Source organism: Eumetopias jubatus, unplaced genomic scaffold (genome assembly GCF_037043125.1).
Source record: "Eumetopias jubatus isolate StellerSeaLion01/CBP00866 unplaced genomic scaffold, mEumJub1_p1.0 scaffold_14, whole genome shotgun sequence".
Classification (NCBI taxonomy): Eukaryota; Metazoa; Chordata; class Mammalia; order Carnivora; family Otariidae; genus Eumetopias; species Eumetopias jubatus.
The window spans coordinates 96,019,034-96,037,970 of NW_028274820.1; the positions used below are offsets into that span (position 1 = coordinate 96,019,034).

The 18,937-nt window shown below is 39.1% G+C and overlaps 1 protein-coding gene across 1 annotated transcript in view; it reads left to right on the forward strand.

Moving 5' to 3' along the window:
* MGAM2 (maltase-glucoamylase 2 (putative)) overlaps nucleotides 1–18,937 on the forward strand; it is a 100,413-nt gene that overhangs the window by 3,452 nt on the left and 78,024 nt on the right. Inside the window, exons 2-6 of the mRNA XM_088018337.1 lie at nucleotides 3,114–3,193; nucleotides 16,919–17,042; nucleotides 17,162–17,271; nucleotides 17,604–17,758; nucleotides 18,603–18,774. Of these exons, the coding sequence (XP_087874463.1) occupies nucleotides 3,114–3,193; nucleotides 16,919–17,042; nucleotides 17,162–17,271; nucleotides 17,604–17,758; nucleotides 18,603–18,774 (641 nt within the window). The remainder of the gene's footprint in view (nucleotides 1–3,113; nucleotides 3,194–16,918; nucleotides 17,043–17,161; nucleotides 17,272–17,603; nucleotides 17,759–18,602; nucleotides 18,775–18,937) is intronic.

The following is an 18,937-nucleotide window of genomic DNA, read 5'->3' on the forward strand; positions in this document are numbered from 1 at the left end:
TGATTATTCATAGGCACAATGTTGTACATCAGATCTGTAGAACTTACTCGTCTTGCATAACTGAAATTTTACATGCTGATTAGCAACACCCCATTTCCCCTCCCCCCCGGCCCTGGCAACTATCATTCTAGTCTTTTCATCTGTGAATTTGACTATTTTAAATACTTCATATAAATGGAATCATGCAGCATCCACCCTTCTGTAACCAGCTTATTTCACTTAGCAGGTTCATCCATGTTGTTGTAAATGACCAGATTTCCTTCCTTATCTTACACAGCTGAATAATATTCTGTTATATGTATACATACCACATTTTCTTTATCCATTCATTGGTTGATGGACGCCTGGGTCGTTTTCACATCTTGGTTATTTGTGGATAGCACTGAAATCAACATGAGAATGCTAGTATCTCTTTGAGGTTTTGATTTCAATTCTTTGAATTCTTTGAATACATATCCAGCAGTGGGATTGTTGGATCATATGATGGTTCTATTTTTAATTTTTTGAGGAAATAATATTTCCTCTGTACTGTTTTCCATAGTGGCTGCACCAATTTGCATCATTCCCACCATTAGTATACAAAGGTTCTAATTGTTCCACATTCTCACTAACACTTATCTTTTTTTTTTTTTTTTTAATAATAGCCATCCTAAGATGTGAGGTGATATCTAGTTGGGGTTTTGATTTAAACTTCCCTGATGATTAGTGACATTGAGCTTCTTTTCTGTCGGCCATTTGTGTGTCTCTAGAGAAAAGCTTATGGAAGTCTTTTGCCCATTTTTTAATCAGATTCTTTTTGTTTGTTTTTACTATTGTGTTGTAGGCATTCCTTATATATTTTAGAATTTTGCCCATTTTCAGATAAATGGTTTGCAAATATTTTCTCCCATCCTTTATGTTACCTTTTCATTCTGTTGATGGTTTCCTTTGCTGTGCAGAAGCTTTTTAGTCTGATGTAGTCCCGTTTGCCCATTTTTGCTTTTGTTGTGTGTGGTTTTGGTATCATATCCATGAAGTCCTTGCCAAGACCAATTTCATGAAGTGTTTCTCACATGTCTTTTTCTAGGAGTTTCATGGTTTCTTTCTTTTTTTTTTAAGATTTTATTTATTTATTTGACAGAGAGAGAGAAAGAGCACAAGCAGGGGGAGAAGAAGGCAGAGGGGGAAGCAGGCTCCCCACAGAGCTAGGAGCCCAATGCGGGACTCGATCCCAGGACCCCAGGATCATGACCCGAGCCAAAGGCAGACGCTTAGCCGACTGAGCCACCCAGACGTCCCAAGGAGTTTCACAGTTTCAAGGGTCTTACATTTAAGTCTTTGATCCAATTTTAAAATAAATTTTTATTTAAGTATATATACAAACAAGTATAGAGCCATAAAGGTAGGAGAGTTGTTTTGAGGTCTTTTTTGAACAGAAACAAAGGTACTAAAGGGCACCTATTAGGCCCACAGTAACTGTTGACTCAAGCTTCAAATGGAATTCTGGGTGTTGACTGGCTCAGGGAACCTGCTAAACCAGAGCCTACTTCTGATGTTACATTGGAGGGTGGCAGGGGTGGGGTTGGGGTTCACAAAGGTGACAAAAGCTAAAGTAAAAATAGCCAATGTTGAATGAAGGTCTTTATTCAAATGGGGACAATAATATTGTCCCAGTTTACCTCATAGATGGCTGAAAATGAGTGGGGGAAAAAGAAAAAACAAACAAAAAACAAATGTGTGGGGTACAGGATAACCACATGTAAAAAAATAATTCTGGATCCCTACCTGATATTACATATGACAGTTAGCTCAAAATGGATCAAAACTTGAAATGTAAGAGTCAAACCTATAAAATTCTAAGAAGAAAACATAGTTATAAATATTTTGACCTTGGGTTAGGCAACAGTGTCTTAGATATAACACTGAAACCATAACAACCAAGGAAAAGATAGGCAAATTTTACTTAAAAAAATTATGCTTTAAAGGACACCGTCAAGGAAGTGAAAAGACAGTCCACTGGATGGGAAAACATATTTGCGGGTGATATCTGATTCTTGTATCCAGCATATATAAAGAAATCTTACAATTCAAAACAAAAAAGAAAAATAATCCAGTTTTTAAAGTGAGCAAAGGATTTGAACAGACATTTCTTCACAGAAGATCTACAAATGGCCAATATGTCATGAAAAGGTGTTCAGTATCAGTTTTGGGGAAATGCAAAGCAAAATCAAATGCCTTCACACCCACTAAAATGTCTATCTTGAAAAAGACAGACAAAAACAGTTGTTGAGGATGTGGAGAAATTGGAACCCTCACACACTGCTGGTGGGTATGTAAAATTGTGCAGTCCCTTTGGGAAAGAGTTTGGCAGTTCCCCAAAAACTTAAAGATAGAATTAACCGTATTACTTAGCAATTCTATTGCCAGATACATAACCAAGAGAATTCACAACATATGTTCACACAAAAACCTGTATGTGAATGTTCATTGTAGAATTCTGTGCAATAGTCAAAAAGTGGGAACAACCCAAATGTACATCAACTTTGGAACAGATTTTTTAAAGGGTTATATATGCATAATGTGGTTATGATTCACCCATAAAAAGGAATGAAGTACTTGTTACATGCTGCAACATGGATGAGCCTTGAGAACATTATGCCGAGTGAAAGAAGCCAGACACCAAAGACCACATAGTTTATGATTCCATTTATATGAAATATTCAGGATAGGAAAATCCACGGAGACAGAAAGCAGATTAGCATTTGCCAGAGACTGGGAGAAGAGGGGGATGGGGAGTGACCACTAATGGGTACATGCTTTCTTTTCGGGGGCACGAAAATGTTCTGGAATTAGAGAGTGGTGATTGGTTGCACAACTTTGTAAAATACTGAAAGCCATTGAATTGTACACTTTAAAAAGGTGAATTTTATGGCATGGCATGTGAATTATATCTCAATAAAAACCAACACCGAACAAAAGGCAGATGTATTTAGCATTTGTATGTACATGTAGATATTGGCTGCTAGTAATCATTGACTGGAGAATTGGCTGAAAGTCTATAACTTTCCCTGCATCCTTTCTGGAATTGTGATTGCGCTACAAATGTCCAACTTTTCCCTTTAATTCCTATGCAGAGACTGCATTTGTTCCAGAGTGCCCAGAGATCCCCGAATCAGAGAGGATAGACTGTGCTCCAGGCCAGGTGGTGACAGAGGTCAGAGAAGTGGGCTCCCTGCTATCGGTCTGCTGGGTTTCATTTAAAAGAAAGGAGTATATGAAGTGGCACGAGGGTGGTGGTGGCGGGGATTGGGGGCCTCTGATTCGTTTGGAGTCATTTCTTTCTTGCCTTATTAAAATAATCGGCAACCCTGTGGAAGTGGGGGAAGCAGGATGGGGTAAAGGGAAGAGGAGGAGGGACTCCACCAGTGTTGGCTCATGGGGTCTCAAGTCCAAAGTCGAGGGGGGGAATTCCCAGCATTGCTAAATGTGTCATAAATGTGATTCCAAGGCTCGCCATGGGAAGGTGAAATGTTTGTGGGCTAGGCCATTTATTCCTCAAGAACAGAGGCCATCAAGCACATATGGAGGACTGGATCAGTCACTTGTAGAACTCCAGTGACTTGTTATAACAAGAGCCTTCTAAAATCAGTGTCAAACAGATCACTAAATTCCATTCCTGAAAGCACTCTTACCCTACATGTTAACTAACTAGAGTTTAAATAAAAACTTGCAACAAACAAACAAAAAACCAAGAAACCAAAAATAAAATCATGTATCGGCAACGGATTCTCCGAAATGAACGTGTGCTAAAGAGCGTAGATTTTCTCCCTGAGTAGCCATCACAAGAATATCAACTATTTGAACACTGCTTAATTTTAACTTATGACTTTATCAGAAAGGAGGTATGTATTTGGATTTTATTCCTTTCTCCCATATTCTACATTCTATATCCCATAATATCTTATTGGGATATTAATTAGGACTGCATTGAATTTTAGATTATATTTAAGAAATACTGATATCTCAATAATTTTGAATCTTCCAACTCTAAAAACATAGGAGGTCTCTCCATTTCAACTCTTTTTCATGTATGTATATTTCTCAACTGGGTTTTATGTTTCTCTTTCTCTTTACACATATATAATATGCATTTTATTACCTATGCATTATGAGGGTTTTTTTTCTCTAGATCTTTCATATACTTGGTTTCTATTGTATATACAATCCATTATATTTTCTAACTGATGCTTCTTTTATTACTGATTATTCTATATTTATTTATTTTATATTATATTTATATATTTATGTTATATTACATCATAACATATTAATTATATAATTGGCCAACTGAAATTTCCTATTGTTTCTAAATGGTTTCTGTAGTTCTTCTTGAGTTATTAAGTACACAGTTCTATTCTAGGCAAATAATGATACGTAAGAATGGAATTTCCAGTTCATAGGATATATACATGTTTATCTTTCAGTGATATTGCAAAATAGTTTTTCAAAGTGTTTGTACCAATTTACACTCCCTGTAGCAATATATAAGAGCAATTACTCAGCATCCTAACCTACTTGTGGTGTTTTCTCCTTTTTCTTTGTTTTTTTTTCATGTAATTTTAACTTAAAAATTTTTAATATTGAAGCATACTTGACACTATGTTATATTAGTTTCAGTTGTACAACTTAGTGATTCAACATTTCTGTACATTACGCAATACTCACCATGATAAGTATAGCTACCATCTGTTACCATACAACATTATTACAATATTATTGACTGTATTCCCTATGCTGTGTACATCTCACATGACTAATGAAGTTAAACACCTTTTCATATTACTTCTTGGCTACGTGGTTAATCATATTTGTGAAGTGCCTTTTCAATTTTTTAACCGTTTTTTTTCTGTTGGGCTGTTCATATTTTTCTTACTGCTTTGTAATAAACATTTATACATTCTGCATACAGATCTTTTATCAGATATATAAATTTTAAGTATCTTCTCTTACTCTGTGATTTCACTTTTAACCCAATAGTGACTTTTGATGAAAAGTAGTTCTTAATTTTAATAAAATCCACTTTAAGAGTTTTAATATCGTTTTTGTATTCTATTTAAAAATTCTTGCTTACTCCAAGGTTAGAAAAGTATATTCCTATATATTCCTCTAAAAGCATTGTTTTATTTTTCAGATTTAGATTTTTAATCAAGTTAGATTTGATTTTTGTGTATGGTATCAGGTAGAAGTCCAGAACATTTTTTTTTTCCTTGAATCTTTAGTAGATCCATCACCACTTATTGAAATTACCATCTTTTTCCCTCTTCATTGTAGTGGCACCTTTACTGTAAATTATATGTCTTTGTATGTGAGGACCTATTTCCGGAATATCTATTTTGTTCCACTGTTAGTCTGTTCTTTTGTCAAGACCACACTGCCTTAATTAGTATAGCTTTATAAAAGGTCATGATATGTGGTTGTGTAAGTCCTCCATATCATTCTTCTTTCTCTTCAAGTTTGCCTAGCTTATTCTTGACACTTTAGGTTTCTAAATACATATTAGAATCAGTCTCTCAGTTTCCCCCAAAAAATCTACCAGAAATTTTACTCTGTTCACCTAAAATGTACAGATTAATTTTGGAAGAATTTCCATATTTAAAAGAGTGAATATTCTAATCCATGATCATGATATATTTCTTTATTTATTGAGACTTAATTTTGAAGTTTTTGGTGTAGAGGTCTGAAATTTTCCCAAATTTTTTCTATTTGGTATTTGATTTTATTTAAATATTTTTAAATTTTAATTTTCTGTTTAAGCTGTTGTTGGCATATTGATTTAAAATTGATGTTTTGAATATTGATCTTGGAACCGGAAATGTTCTTAAATTTATTTATTAATTATTCTAGTTTGTTTATAGGCACTTTTGGATTTTCCTTAGACCTGCAACTAATGACCATTTAAATTTTTTTCCAATGTGCCTTTCTTCTTCTTTGTCTTGTAACACTAAGGATCGTTTTTCCTTCTAATTTTTTCAATATTGTTTGAGATATTTCATCTAAAAGGCAATATGCAACTATAGTAAGTTTCAGAGAATGGAACTTTCTGGAGACTGATTTTTAACTAAACACAAGAAATAACCTTGCAGTAAAATATTAACTATGAAGGTGGAATTTCAGATTTTGGAAGAAATTGGCTACACGTCATTCACAGAACTCTCAGAGGCACTACTGAAAAAATCTTTATATCAAATGGAAGTTTGGTTAGATAATTTCCAAGCAATTCTCAAATTCTATAAGTTAGTAATGTGAGTGGAAAATAGCATAAAATTCTATTTAAAAGGTAACTGGAGAATACTCGTTGGGAAAGTTTGGGGTTAGGGGGAAAATAGAGATAGGGAGACTTGTCATGAGTCAACCACTGTAGTCCAGGCAACAGTTTATGAGGGTCTGTGTTCTTGTCTTTGGTGGCAGTGGAAATGGAAAAGAAGAAGGAGATGTGTCTACATCAAAGATTTGACCTTCGGTGTCTGTAACACTGGGAATGGCTTAAAATTGAAGTAGGCATGTTACGGCAGACTGCCTTCAAAAATACTGTATTTACCTGAATGTATTAGATTTCTTGTCTTATTGCTTTTTATAGAGGTCTACAGACCTTGGAACAATTTATGGCAGTGAAACTAACCTTCTGGACTTTGCCAACCTCAGTTTCAGAGGTAGCAGAGCTACTGAATATCGGCTTCGGACTTGGGAGTATCAGTTATTGAGAGGTTATCCAGAACCTGCAAACTCTTTCTCCACTGATCCCTTCCAGCATTTTTTGTGGTTATCTGGAGAGGATGAAGCAGGAATATCAGCTGTATATATGGAGAATTAATAAGTACACTTAAGAATATTTTACGCCAGGGCGCCTGGGTGGCTCAGTTGGTTAAGCGACTGCCTTCGGCTCAGGTCAGGATCCTGGAGTCCCCGGATCGAGTCCTGCATCAGGCTCCCTGCTCAGCGGGGAGTCTGCTTCTCCCTCCGCCCCTCCCTCCTCTCATGTGCTCTCTCTCTCATTCTCTCTCTCTCAAATAAATAAAATCTTTTTAAAAAAAAAGAATATTTTATGCCATACCTATAAAACAGGAAGTTCTAAAATGCATATTTTCGTGTCATATATGTGCACTGAAATTTAGCATGTTGGGAACATGGCATTTCAAGTCAATAGTGGAAACAATGTCTAACTAATGGTGGTGTCTGTCTCACCTACTAAGCTTGCCGGCAGCACTGTATCATGTGAACTTAGATGAATACTTGAAACAGAGGAGATGCTTATTTCATGTTTTAAACTGATAACTGTAGATACTTGATTCTTTTCTCTGTCATTAGTTACTGGTAAATACTGCTTTTACTCATAAATCCTTCATGTGGTTTTTCTGGGTTTATTTCGGTCTTTTCTAATTACGTGGATTGTATATTGAGTTGTTCATCATGTATAACATTACTCTCTCTATTTGATTCCCTCTTCCCTCACTTGTGTCCTCTTTTCACCCCTTTTGGAATCTTCTAATTGAGTATTATTGTCTGGCCCCACTGGTCACTTTGCCTACCCTTTCTCCCATACTTTCCGTGTCTTTGTCCTTGTGTTCTGAGAAAATCCTAAATTTGATTTTTTTAAAAAATTCTTCTTGTCTTGACATTGTTCTCTTTCCTTTTTGTTACTCAGTCCAAATATTAAGGAGTATTAAATCTTGTTGTTCAATATCTTAACTTTCAATATACTTTGTTGCTTTTCCTCTAATGGAAGCAAGAGTTATATGCCTCTCTCTAAAGATAATAATTATATTTATTTAAAAGGTTTGTAACTTTTTTTCTATTAATTGTTTCCTGCAATTTCTTTCTTCTGTTTATTAAGTCTGGTGCCTGTCATAGTGTTGGTTTCTCTCATGTTTGGTGGTTCTTGACTGTCATCTTTGTGTTTAATTATCTATGACTGCCTGTCCTATTTACCTTGGTTTGCACTGAGTATTTAGGAGGGAAGAAAAGGGCTGCTGAAGGGAATGTGGGTACTTGTCTGGGGGTGAGGGGCCTGGTTTATTAGCTGGTGCATTGCCATGTCTTCTGGTTCCCAGCATCTTTCCTAACTTCCTTAGCCTATGAACAAATACTTCAGGATGCCCACCAATTAGTCAGAGATTACCAATAGCTATAAGGAATGTCACATTGGGCAGCTAAATGTTCATACTGAAGCTTCCCAATTAATCATCCAAAACTATGCCCCAGGTTCTCTTCCAATTCTCCACATTGACTTGGCTTGGAGCAGTTCTTTTTTCCCTCTTGTGTTTTACGTCATGAATATTTTTTTCCCTAGAGTTCATAAAGTCTATTTCTTGTGTTTCAGTCATTTCATACCATTTCTGCCATATTGCATTATAGTTGGCTGCTTTGTAATGGTTTTGTATTTTTTCTTTTTTTTTTTAAAGATTTTATTTATTTATTTGACAGAGAAAGAGATAGCGAGAGCAGGAACACAAACAGGGGGAGTGGGTGAGGGAGAAGCAGGCTCCCCATGGATCAGGGATCCCGATGCGGGACTCGATCCCAGGACCCTGGGATCATGACCTGAGCCGAAGGCAGACGCTTAATGACTGAGCCACCCAGGCGCCCGGTTTTGTACTTTTTTCTTAATGATACTTCTGTCACTTCATGTAAATTTAGTTGGGTGGAGAGGTGGATGCCTATGTTTGTTTCAACAGTTTGATTCAATTTGTGATCTATTTTAGTTCTTTATTATAACAAAACAATTTTTATGTAAACGAATATTAAAGTTGTAGGAAAATACATCTCACCAAAAAATAATCATTATTTATTTATTTTTTTAAGAGTTTGTATTTATTTATTTATTTTTTTAAATTTTTTTATTCTTATGTTAATCACCATACATTACATCATTAGTTTTCGATGTAGTGTTCCATGATTCATTGTTTGTGCATAACACCCAGTGCTCCACGCAGAATGTGCCCTCTTTAATACCCATCACCAGGCTAACCCATCCCCCCACCCCCCTCCCCTCTAGAACCCTCAGTTTCTTTTTCAGAGTCCATCGTCTCTCATGGTTCGTCTCCCCCTCTGACTTACTCCCCTTCATTCTTCCCTTCCTGCTATCTTCTTCTTCTTCTTTTTTTCTTAACATATATTGCATTATTTGTTTCAGAAGTACAGATCTGTGATTCAACAGTCTTGCACAATTCACAGCGCTCACCATAGCACATACACTCCCCAATGTCTATCACCCAGCCACCCCATCCCTCCCACCCACCACCAATCCAGCAACCCTCAGTTTGTTTCCTGAGATTAAGAATTCCTCATATCAGTGAGGTCATATGATACATGTCTTTCTCTGATTGACTTACTTCACTCAGCATAACACCCTCTAGTTCCATCCACGTCATTGCAAATGGCAAGATCTCATTCCTTTTCATGGCTATCACACATATTCCATGGTGTATATATACCACATCTTCTTTATCCATTCATCTGTCGATGGACATCTTGGCTCTTTCCACAGTTTGGCTGTTGTGGACGTTGCTGCTATAAACATCGGGGTGCACCTACCCCTTCGGATCCCTACATTTGTACCTTTGGGGTAAATACCCAGTAGTGCAATTGCTGGATCCTATGGTAGCTCTATTTTCAACTGTTTGAGGAACCTCCATACTGTTTTCCAGAGTGGCTGCACCAGCTTGCATTCCCACCAACAGTGTAAGAGGGCTCCCCTTTCTCCACATCCCCGCTGACATCTGTCGTTTCCTGACTTGTTAATTTAAGCCATTCTGACGGGTGTGAGGTGGTATCTCATTGAGGTTTTGATTTTGATTTCCCTGATGCCGAGGGATGTTGAGCACATTTTCATGTGTCTGTTGGCCATTTGGATGTCTTCTTTGGAAAAATGTCTGTTCATGTCTTCTGCCCATTTCTTGATTGGATTATTTGTTCTTTGGGTGTTGAGTTTGATAAGTTCTTTATAGATTTTGGATACTAGCCCTTTATCTGATATGTCATTTGCAAATATCTTCTCCCATTCTGTCGGTTGTCTTTTGGTTTTGTGGACTGTTTCTTTTGCTGTGCAAAAGCTTTTTATCTTGATGAATCCCAATAGTTCATTTTTGCCCTAGCTTCCCTTGCCTTTGGCAATGTTTCTAGGAGAAGTTGCTGTGGCTGAGGTTGAAGAGGTTGCTACCTGTGTTCTCCTTTAGGATTTTGGTGGACTCCTGTCTCACGTTTAGGTCTTTCAACCATTTGGAGTCTATTTTTGTGTGTGGTGTAAGGAAATGGTCCAGTTTCATTCTTCTGCATGTGGCTGTCCAATTTTCCCAACAGCATTTGTTGAAGAGATGGTCTTTTTTCCATTGGACATTCATAGAGTTGAGGGTCCATTTCTGGGCTCCCTATTCTGTTCCATTGATCTATGTGTCTCTTTTTGTGCCGGTACCATACTGTCTTGATGATGACAGCTTTGTAATAGAGCTGGAAGTCCGGAATTGTGATGCCACCAGCTTTGCTTTTCTTTTTCAAGATTCCTCTGGCTATTCGGGGTCTCTTCTGGTTCCATACAAATTTTAGGATTATTTGTTCCATTTCTTTGAAAAAGGTGGATGGTATTTTGATGGGGATTGCACTGAATGTGTAGATTGCTCTAGGTAGCACTGACATCTTCACAATGTTTGTTCTTCCAATCCATGAGCATGGAACGTTTTTCCATTTCTTTGTGTCTTCTTCAATTTCTTTCCTGAGTATTTTATAGTTTTCTGAGTACAGATCCTTTGCCTCTTTGGTTAGATTGATTCCTAGGTATCTTATGGTTTTGGGTGCAATTGTAAATGGGATCGACTCTTTAATTTGTTTCTCTTCTGTCTTGTTGTTGGTGTATAGGAATGCCACTGATTTCTGTGCATTGATTTTATATCCTGCCACTTTACTGAATTCCTGTATGAGTTCTAGCAGTTTTGGGCTGAAGTCTTTTGGGTTTTCCACATACAGTATCATATCATCTGCAAAGAGTGAGAGTTTGACTTCCTCTTTGCCGATTTGGATGCCTTTGATTTCTTTTTCTTGTCTGATTGCTGTGTCTAGGACTTCTAATAGTATGTTGAATAGCAGTGGTGACAGTGGACATCCCTGCCGCGTTCTTGACCTTAGGGGAAAAGCTCTCAGTTTTTCCCCATTGAGAATGATATTCGCTGTAGGTTTTTCATAGATGGCTTTTATGATATTGAGGTAGGTACCCTCTATCCCTATACTCTGAAGAGTTTTGATCAAGAAAGGATGCTCACTTTGTCAAATGCTTTTTCTGCATCTATTGAGAGGATCATATGATTTTTGTTTTTCTTTTGTTAATGTATTGTATCACGTTGATTGATTTGCGGATGTTGAACCAACATTGCAGCCCAGGGATAAATCCCACTTGGTTATGGTGAATAATCCTTTTAATGTACTGTTGGATCTTATTGGGTAGTATTTTGGTGAGAATTTTTGCATCCATGTTCATCAAGGATATTGGTCTGTGATTCTCCTTTTTGATGCGGTCTTTGTCTGGTTTTGGGATCGAGGTAATGCTGGCCTCATAAAATGAATTTGGAAGTTTTCCTTCCATTTCTATTTTTTGGAACAGTTTCAGGAGAATAGGTATTAATTCTTCTTTAAATGTGTGATAGAATTCCCCTGGGAAGCCATCTGGCCCTGGGCTTTTGTTTCTTGGGAGATTTTTGATGACTGCTTCAATTTCCTTAGTGGTTATAGGACTGTTCAGGTTTTCTATTTCCTCCTGGTTCAGTTTTGGTAGTTGATACATCTCTAGGAATGCACCCATTTCCTCCAGGTTATCTAATTTGCTGGCATAGAGTTGCTCATAATATGTTCTTATAATTGTTTGTATTTCTTTGGTGTTGGTTGTGATCTCTCCTCTTTCATTCATGATTTTGTTGATTTGGGTCATTTCTCTTTTCTTTTTGATCAGTCTGGCCAGGGGTTTATCAATCTTTTAATTCTTTCAAAGAACCAGCTCCTAGTTTCGTTGATCTGTTCTACTGTTCTTTTGGTTTCTAGTTCATTGATCTCTGCTCTGATCTTTATTATTTCTCTTCTCCTGCTGGGTTTAGGCTTGATTTGCTGTTCTTTCTCCAGCTCCTTTAGGTGTAGGGTTAGGTTGTGTATTTGAGACCTTTCTTGTTGCTTGAGAAAGGCTTGTATTGCTATATACTTTCCTCTCAGGACTGCCTTTGCTGTATCCCAAAGATTTTGAACAGTTGTGTTTTCATTTTCATTGGTTTCCATGAATTTTTTTAATTCTTCTTTAATTTCCTTGTTGACCCATTCATTCTTTAGTAGGATGCTCTTTAGCCTCCATGTATTTGAGTGCTTTCCGACTTTCCTCTTGTGATTGAGTTCTAGTTTCAAAGCATTGTGGTCTGAAATAGGCATGGAATAATCCCAGTCTTTTGGTACTGGTTGAGACCTGATTTGTGACCTAGGATGTGATCAATTCTGGAGAATGTTCCATGGGCACTAGAGAAGAATGTGTATTCCGTTGCCTTGGGATGGAATGTTCTGAATATGTCTGTGAAGTCCATTTGGTCCAGTGTGTCATTTAAAGTCTTTATTTCCTTGTTGATCTTTTGCTTAGATGATCTGTCCATTTCAGTCAGGGGGGTGTTAAAGTCCCCCACTATTATTGTATTGTTGTGAATGTGTTTCTTTGCTTTTGTTATTAATTGGCTTACATAATTGGCTGCTCCCATGTTAGGGGCATAGATATTTACAATTGTTAGATCTTCTTGTTGGATGGACCCTTTAATAGGATATAGTTTCCTTCCTCATCTCTTATTACAGTCTTTGTTTTAAAATCTAATTTGTCTGATATAAGGATTGCCAGCCCAGCTTTCTTTTGGTGTCCATTAGCATGGTAAATGGTTTTCCACCCCCTTACTTTCAATCTGAGGGTGTCTTTGGGTCTAAAATGAGTCTCTTACAGACAGCATATTGATGGGTCTTGTTTTTTAATCCAATCTATAGCCTATGTCTTTTGATTGGGGCATTGAGCCCATTTACATTCAGGGTAACTATTGAAAGGTATGAATTTATTGCCATTGTATTGCCTGTAAGGTGACTGTGACTGTATATTGTCTGTGTTCCTTTCTGATCTCTGCTGCTTTTAGGCTCTCTGTTTGCTTAGAGGACCCCTTTCAATATTTCTTGGAGGGCTGGTTTCGTGTTTACAAATTCCTTTAGTTTTTGTTTGTCCTGGAAGGTTTTTATTTTCCTTCTATTTTCAATGACAGCCTAGCTGGATCTGGTGTTCTTGGCTGCATATTTTTCTCGTTTAGTGCTCTGAAGATATCATGCCAGTCCTTTCTGGCCTGCCAGGTCTCTGTGGATAGGTCTGTTCCCAAACTAATGTTTCTACCATTGTAGGTTACATATCTCTTCTCCCGAGCTGCTTTCAGGATTTTCTCTTTGTCTCTGAGACTCGTAAGTTTTACTATTAGATGTCGGGGTGTTGACCTATTTTTATTGATTTTGAGAGGGGTTCTCTGTGTCTCCTGGATTTTGATGCCTGTTTCCTTCCCCACATTAGGGAAGTTCTCTGCTAGTATTTGCTCCAATATACCTTCTGCCCCTGTCTCTCTTCTTCTTCTTCTTCTGGGATCCCAATTATTCTAATGTTGTTTTGTCTTATCGTATCGCTTATCTCTCGAATTCTGCCTTCATGATCCTGTAGTTGTTTCTCTTTTTCTCAGCCTCTTTATTTTCCATCATTGGTCTTCTATATCGCTGATTCTCTCTTCTGCCTCATTTATCCTAGCAGGTAGTGCTCCCATTTTTTATTGTACCTCATTAATAGCCTTTTTGATTTTGACTTGGTTAGATTTTAGTTCTTTTATTTCTCCAGAAAGGGTTTCTCTAAGAACTTCCACGCTTTTTTCAAGCCCAGCTAGTATCTTTAAAGTCATGATTCTGAAATCTAGGTCCGACATCATACTAATGTCCATACTGAGTAGGTCCCTGGCAGATGGTACTACCTCTTATTCTTTTTGATGAGGTTATTTTTTTCGTCTTGTCATATTGTCCAGAGGAGAATAGATGAATGAGAGAACAAAATGCTAACAGGTTAACAACGTCCCCAGCAAATATACTTTATACAAATCAGAAAAGACCTGAAACCAGGGGAAAAGAAAGGGAAAGAAAGAAAAAAAGAAAGAGAAAAAAAAGAAAGAAAAAGTAAAAGATAAAAACAAACAAAAACAGAACAAAACAAACAAAAACAGTATATGATCAAATATGATCAGGCTAGTGCATAGGTCAGTGCCACACACTAGATTTTGGGCATTTTTTGGTCTGTTAGAAAAAAGTGCCTCCTACAGTTTTAAAGGAAGAAAGACATATATGTACAAAATAAGGGTTGATACAATGAAGGGATGGCAGATGACTGTAAAGATGAAAATTATAAAAGATTTTATATAAGGAATTGATAAGAGAAGAAGTTGTTTGAAAAAAGAAAGAAGATGATTTAAACAAAAGATAGAAAAGAAAAAAAAAGGAGAGAATGTGATCAGGCAGGAGACTAGAACAAAGCCATACACTAGTGATTTAGGGTATACTTTGATCTGTTAGAAGAAACTGTATCTCAAAATTTTAAAGAGAGAACAACTTATATATATATATATATATATATATATATATATATATATATGCCAAAAATAAGGGTATCTACTATGAAGGTATAAAATATGACTCTCAAAATGAAAAATAAAAAATGTTTTTTTAAAAAAGGGATTGATAAGATGTTGGTTGAAAAGGGAAAAAGAAAAATTAAAAAAAACAGTTAAAAAATTAACTTTGAAAAACTAATGAATCATGGTAAAAAAGCCATGGATTCTATGTGCAGTATTCCCCTAACGCTGGAGTTCTCTCGTTCTCCTTGATCGGTAAACTTGGTCTTGGCTTGCTGGCTGTTCGTGCTGATCTTCTGGGGGAGGGGCCTATTGCCGTGGTTCCCAAATGTCTTTGCCGGAGGCGGAATTGCCCCGCCCTTGTCGTCGGGCTAAGCAATCTGCTCGGGTTTGCTCTCGGGAGCTTTTGTTCCCTGAAAGCTCTCGGTACAGCTTTGGAGGACCAGGGTGAAAATGGTGGCCTCCCAATCTCCGCCCAGAGGAGCTGAGAACTCACGGCCCCACTCCTCAGTGCGCCCCCAGAGAAAAGCAGTCACTCCCATCTCCCCGGTCTCCGACCACACTCCGTGCTCACCTGGCCTGTGACCGAGCGTTTCTATGTCTGGTACCCGACCCCATGTGGAGTCTCCAAACCCAGCAGATCCCCAAGATGCGTTCCCGCACCGCTCCTTCCGGGGGAGGAAGGGGAGTCTCCCTGGCTCTGCCGCTTGTTGGGTCCCTGCTGGAGGAGCAGTGGTCCGACTGGGCCGCGGATCACGGTTTATGGCCACCCCGAGCTGAGAGCCCGCACCTCGGCTCCGTCTCTCCAGCCAGCTTCCCTGCTCTGATACCTGGGAGCTCTGCTGCACTCAGGCACCCCCGGTCTTTCTGTGACCCCGAGGGTCCTGAGACCACACTGTCCCGCAAGGGTTCCACCCCCCGCTTAGCCACTGGAGCGACGTCCCTCAGTGGAGCCGACTTCTAAAAGTTCCGATTTTGTGCTCCGCGGCTCTAGCACTTGCCAGAAGTGGCAGAGGCCCCCTCCCCCGCCGTCTATCCTCCCGAATATCGCCTCAGATTCATTTCTCCGCACGTCCTACCTTCCAGTAAGTGGTCGCTTTTCTGTTCAGAGAGTTGTTGCTACTCTCCTCTTTGATCTCCTGTTGAGTTCGTAGGTGTTCAGAATGGTTTGATCCCTATTCAGCGGAATTCCTGAGACCAGACGAAATCCAGGTCTCCTACTCCTGTGCCATCTTGGTCTGACCCCCAAAATAATCATTTTTTAAAGCTTTTATTTATTTATTTGTCAGAGAGAGAGAGCACAAGCAGGGGGAGTGGCAAAGGGAGAGGGAGAAGCCAGCTCCCCATTGAGCAGGGAGTCTGGATGGGGCTTGATCCCAGGACCTCGGAATCACAACCTGAGCTGAAGGCAGACGCTTAACTGACTGAGTCACCCAGGCACCCCAAATAATAATCATTGAAAAAATCCATAATCAAACCACTCTGAGAAGCCACATGTGGTCTATTTTTACCTTATAGACAGTGTGAATTTGTTTATGTCACCCTCTGTCCCATTTCTATCTTAATTTTTTCCCATTTCCTTTCTTTTCTTTTCTTACATTTTAGAAATGCATTTCTTTATGCCATATTGTTAGTCATTTCCATGACTGTTCCTCATGAGAAAGTCTAAATTGGTTGGCCCGACATCTAGCTTACTCATGGTATGAACATTGTGTCCCTCCCGTGTGTTTCTGTCAGTGTTCTTGGCACAATGAACTTGTGGTTTTTATGAATCTACCATGTATTGCTCCTTTCTCTGCTCTCCTGTTCCCCTACCTAACCCCTCCCGGTGCACTAGGAATGGGCTTACCTTTCACCTACCTGGAAGTGCTCCCCGCCCTGCTTGCAGCCTTCTAGACTGCATGCCATGGCTTGCGTGTGCGTTCCTTTGGCCCCTGGGCACTCTCTGCGTGAGCACTCCTCTCATACTGAAATTGCATGTACTACTAGACTGTAACGAAAGTTTGCTAAAGGCAAGAACTGTGTCTTATTTATCTATATCATTAGTTTCTTGTCGGGGAGATAATAAATGCATTTTGGATAGCTATATAAATGTGAGAATAAAAGAAGAATAAGTGACTGCATGTAAATAGGACCTATCTTAAAATCTTCTTGGAATAAAATTGGTTATAAATACATAGACAGAACTTTCTTTCTTTCATTTCATATCATGTCACTCTGTGCCATTGTTACAGGATGTCTGCAGCCAGCAAAATAAGTGCTGCTGGAAACCGGCACCCGATACTAATGTCCCTTGGTGCTTCTTCCCCAGGAACTGGGGCTATGAAGTCCCCAGTGGCAAGAATCATACAAGGACAGGTGAGCATTATCCTGATGAGCACCCAGGGAATCACTCTTTACGACTCAGATACGCTAACTGCAAAATAAAATCTAAAAGCTTTCTTCCCCTTCCCCCATTTTCCTCCCACCACCTCTAGGGTTTACAGCCCAGTTGAAAAAGTTGCCGTTCCCATCTCTGTTTGGATACGATGTCAAGAACGCCCTCTTCACAGCTGAATATCAGACATCCAATCGTTTTCATTTTAAGGTTGGTTTGGTAGTTACCACTGAATACATCTCTGGGGAAAGCAGTGCCCCCACACTGGATTTGGATCATTCACCTTTAAGGCACTGCATAGAGGTGTGGAGGCAGAAGGTGCCTCTCTGTTCCTCTCTGCAGGAATCTCCCAAGCGGATGTGTGGGCTGTGTTGTGTTTTGGGGCATACACGTGATTGGGTGATTTTTTTCCTCACAACTCAGGAAACACAGGATTAAGAATTAGAAGCTATTTTCTTTGGGGGCTGAGAGTGAAGCTTCTTTGTAGCTCTACAAGGAAGTGGTTTCATCTGGAGTTGGTCTTTCTCTTTCTCTTCTGACAGATCAATGATAGTGAAAACAAACGCTATGAAGTCCCCTCTGAAATTATTAACCTGTCTAATAGGACTACTAGAACCTCCAATTTGAACTATCACATAGAGGTCATTGATAAGCCCTTCAGCATCAAGATAATGAGGACAAGCAACAGAAGAGTCTTGTGAGCTTTTCAACACCCTTTGTATATCTTTGAATATACAGTCTCAATATCATTCAGTCTGCCTTACTGGGGGTGGATGATGAGATAAGTATGACCTGGGAAAATGTTTGGACCTTAGAAAATGTCAAAGTTTTTACTGTAAATCATTAACACTTGCTAACCTGTCATGACTGCAGAGCACAGCATGCTAAAATATAATGTGCTGGTGTGCTAAGTTAGAGAAATGCACTTGTAGTTAATGTCTTTCATGAGAGAGGAAATTTTATTATTTTGGATGACCATTCACTTTGGAACTCAACTTCACTGTTTATCATTCCAAATTTTAATGTCCCGAGAAACTTGCCATGAAGAACCTAACAACGGCCTGAGCTTAAACATAAATTGTATGGGAGAAAGTACAGGGATTAATGTCGGTAAAACCTATTTTCAAGTTCTGGCACCAGCAAGTCACCGGTCGGCTTTGGGATGTTAGGCAAAGCATCTCACATCCACCTCAGTTCCCACACCTATAGAAAGGGAATCAGAATATCCACTGTCGCTCTGTGAATGGAGCTATATTCATGAAGCATCCAGAGCAGGTCCCGGCATGAAGCAGATGCCCAGCAAGTGTAAGGTCCCATCTGCTCTCTTCCCCCAGTCATCCAACTTGAGTTTCTGGTGTCATGTCTCCTCTAGAATGAAAGCATCAGAGACACCCTAGAAGGGTGTCTCCTCCTTACAAGGTAGTACGAACGTGGATGAGAACACCCGAAAAAAATGTTCTCAAAGTGAACAGGGAGAGTAGCGGACAGGGTCCTGGCAGAGAGAGCTGTTTGGTGACTCTCACTCTTACCCCACGGCCCAGACTGGACACGAGCATCGGGCCCCTGCAGTTTGCCCAGCAGTACCTGCAGCTGTCCTTCCGACTTCCCAGCACTGCTGTGTACGGGCTGGGGGAGCACGTGCACCAGCAGTACCGCCACAACATGAGCTGGAAGACCTGGCCCATCTTCACGCGCGATGCCGCCCCCACCAAGGTGAGTTTCCCTCCCCCCTACCTAGGGCTCACGGTAAGGAAACCCTTCTCTCCTTTAGGGAAGTGACCTAGAGTCAAGCAACCTACAGATTTATAGCCATATCTTATTTTGCCCAAGTTAGATCCATCTGTGCTGGAGGATACTTGTTCTTGAGGTTTACCAA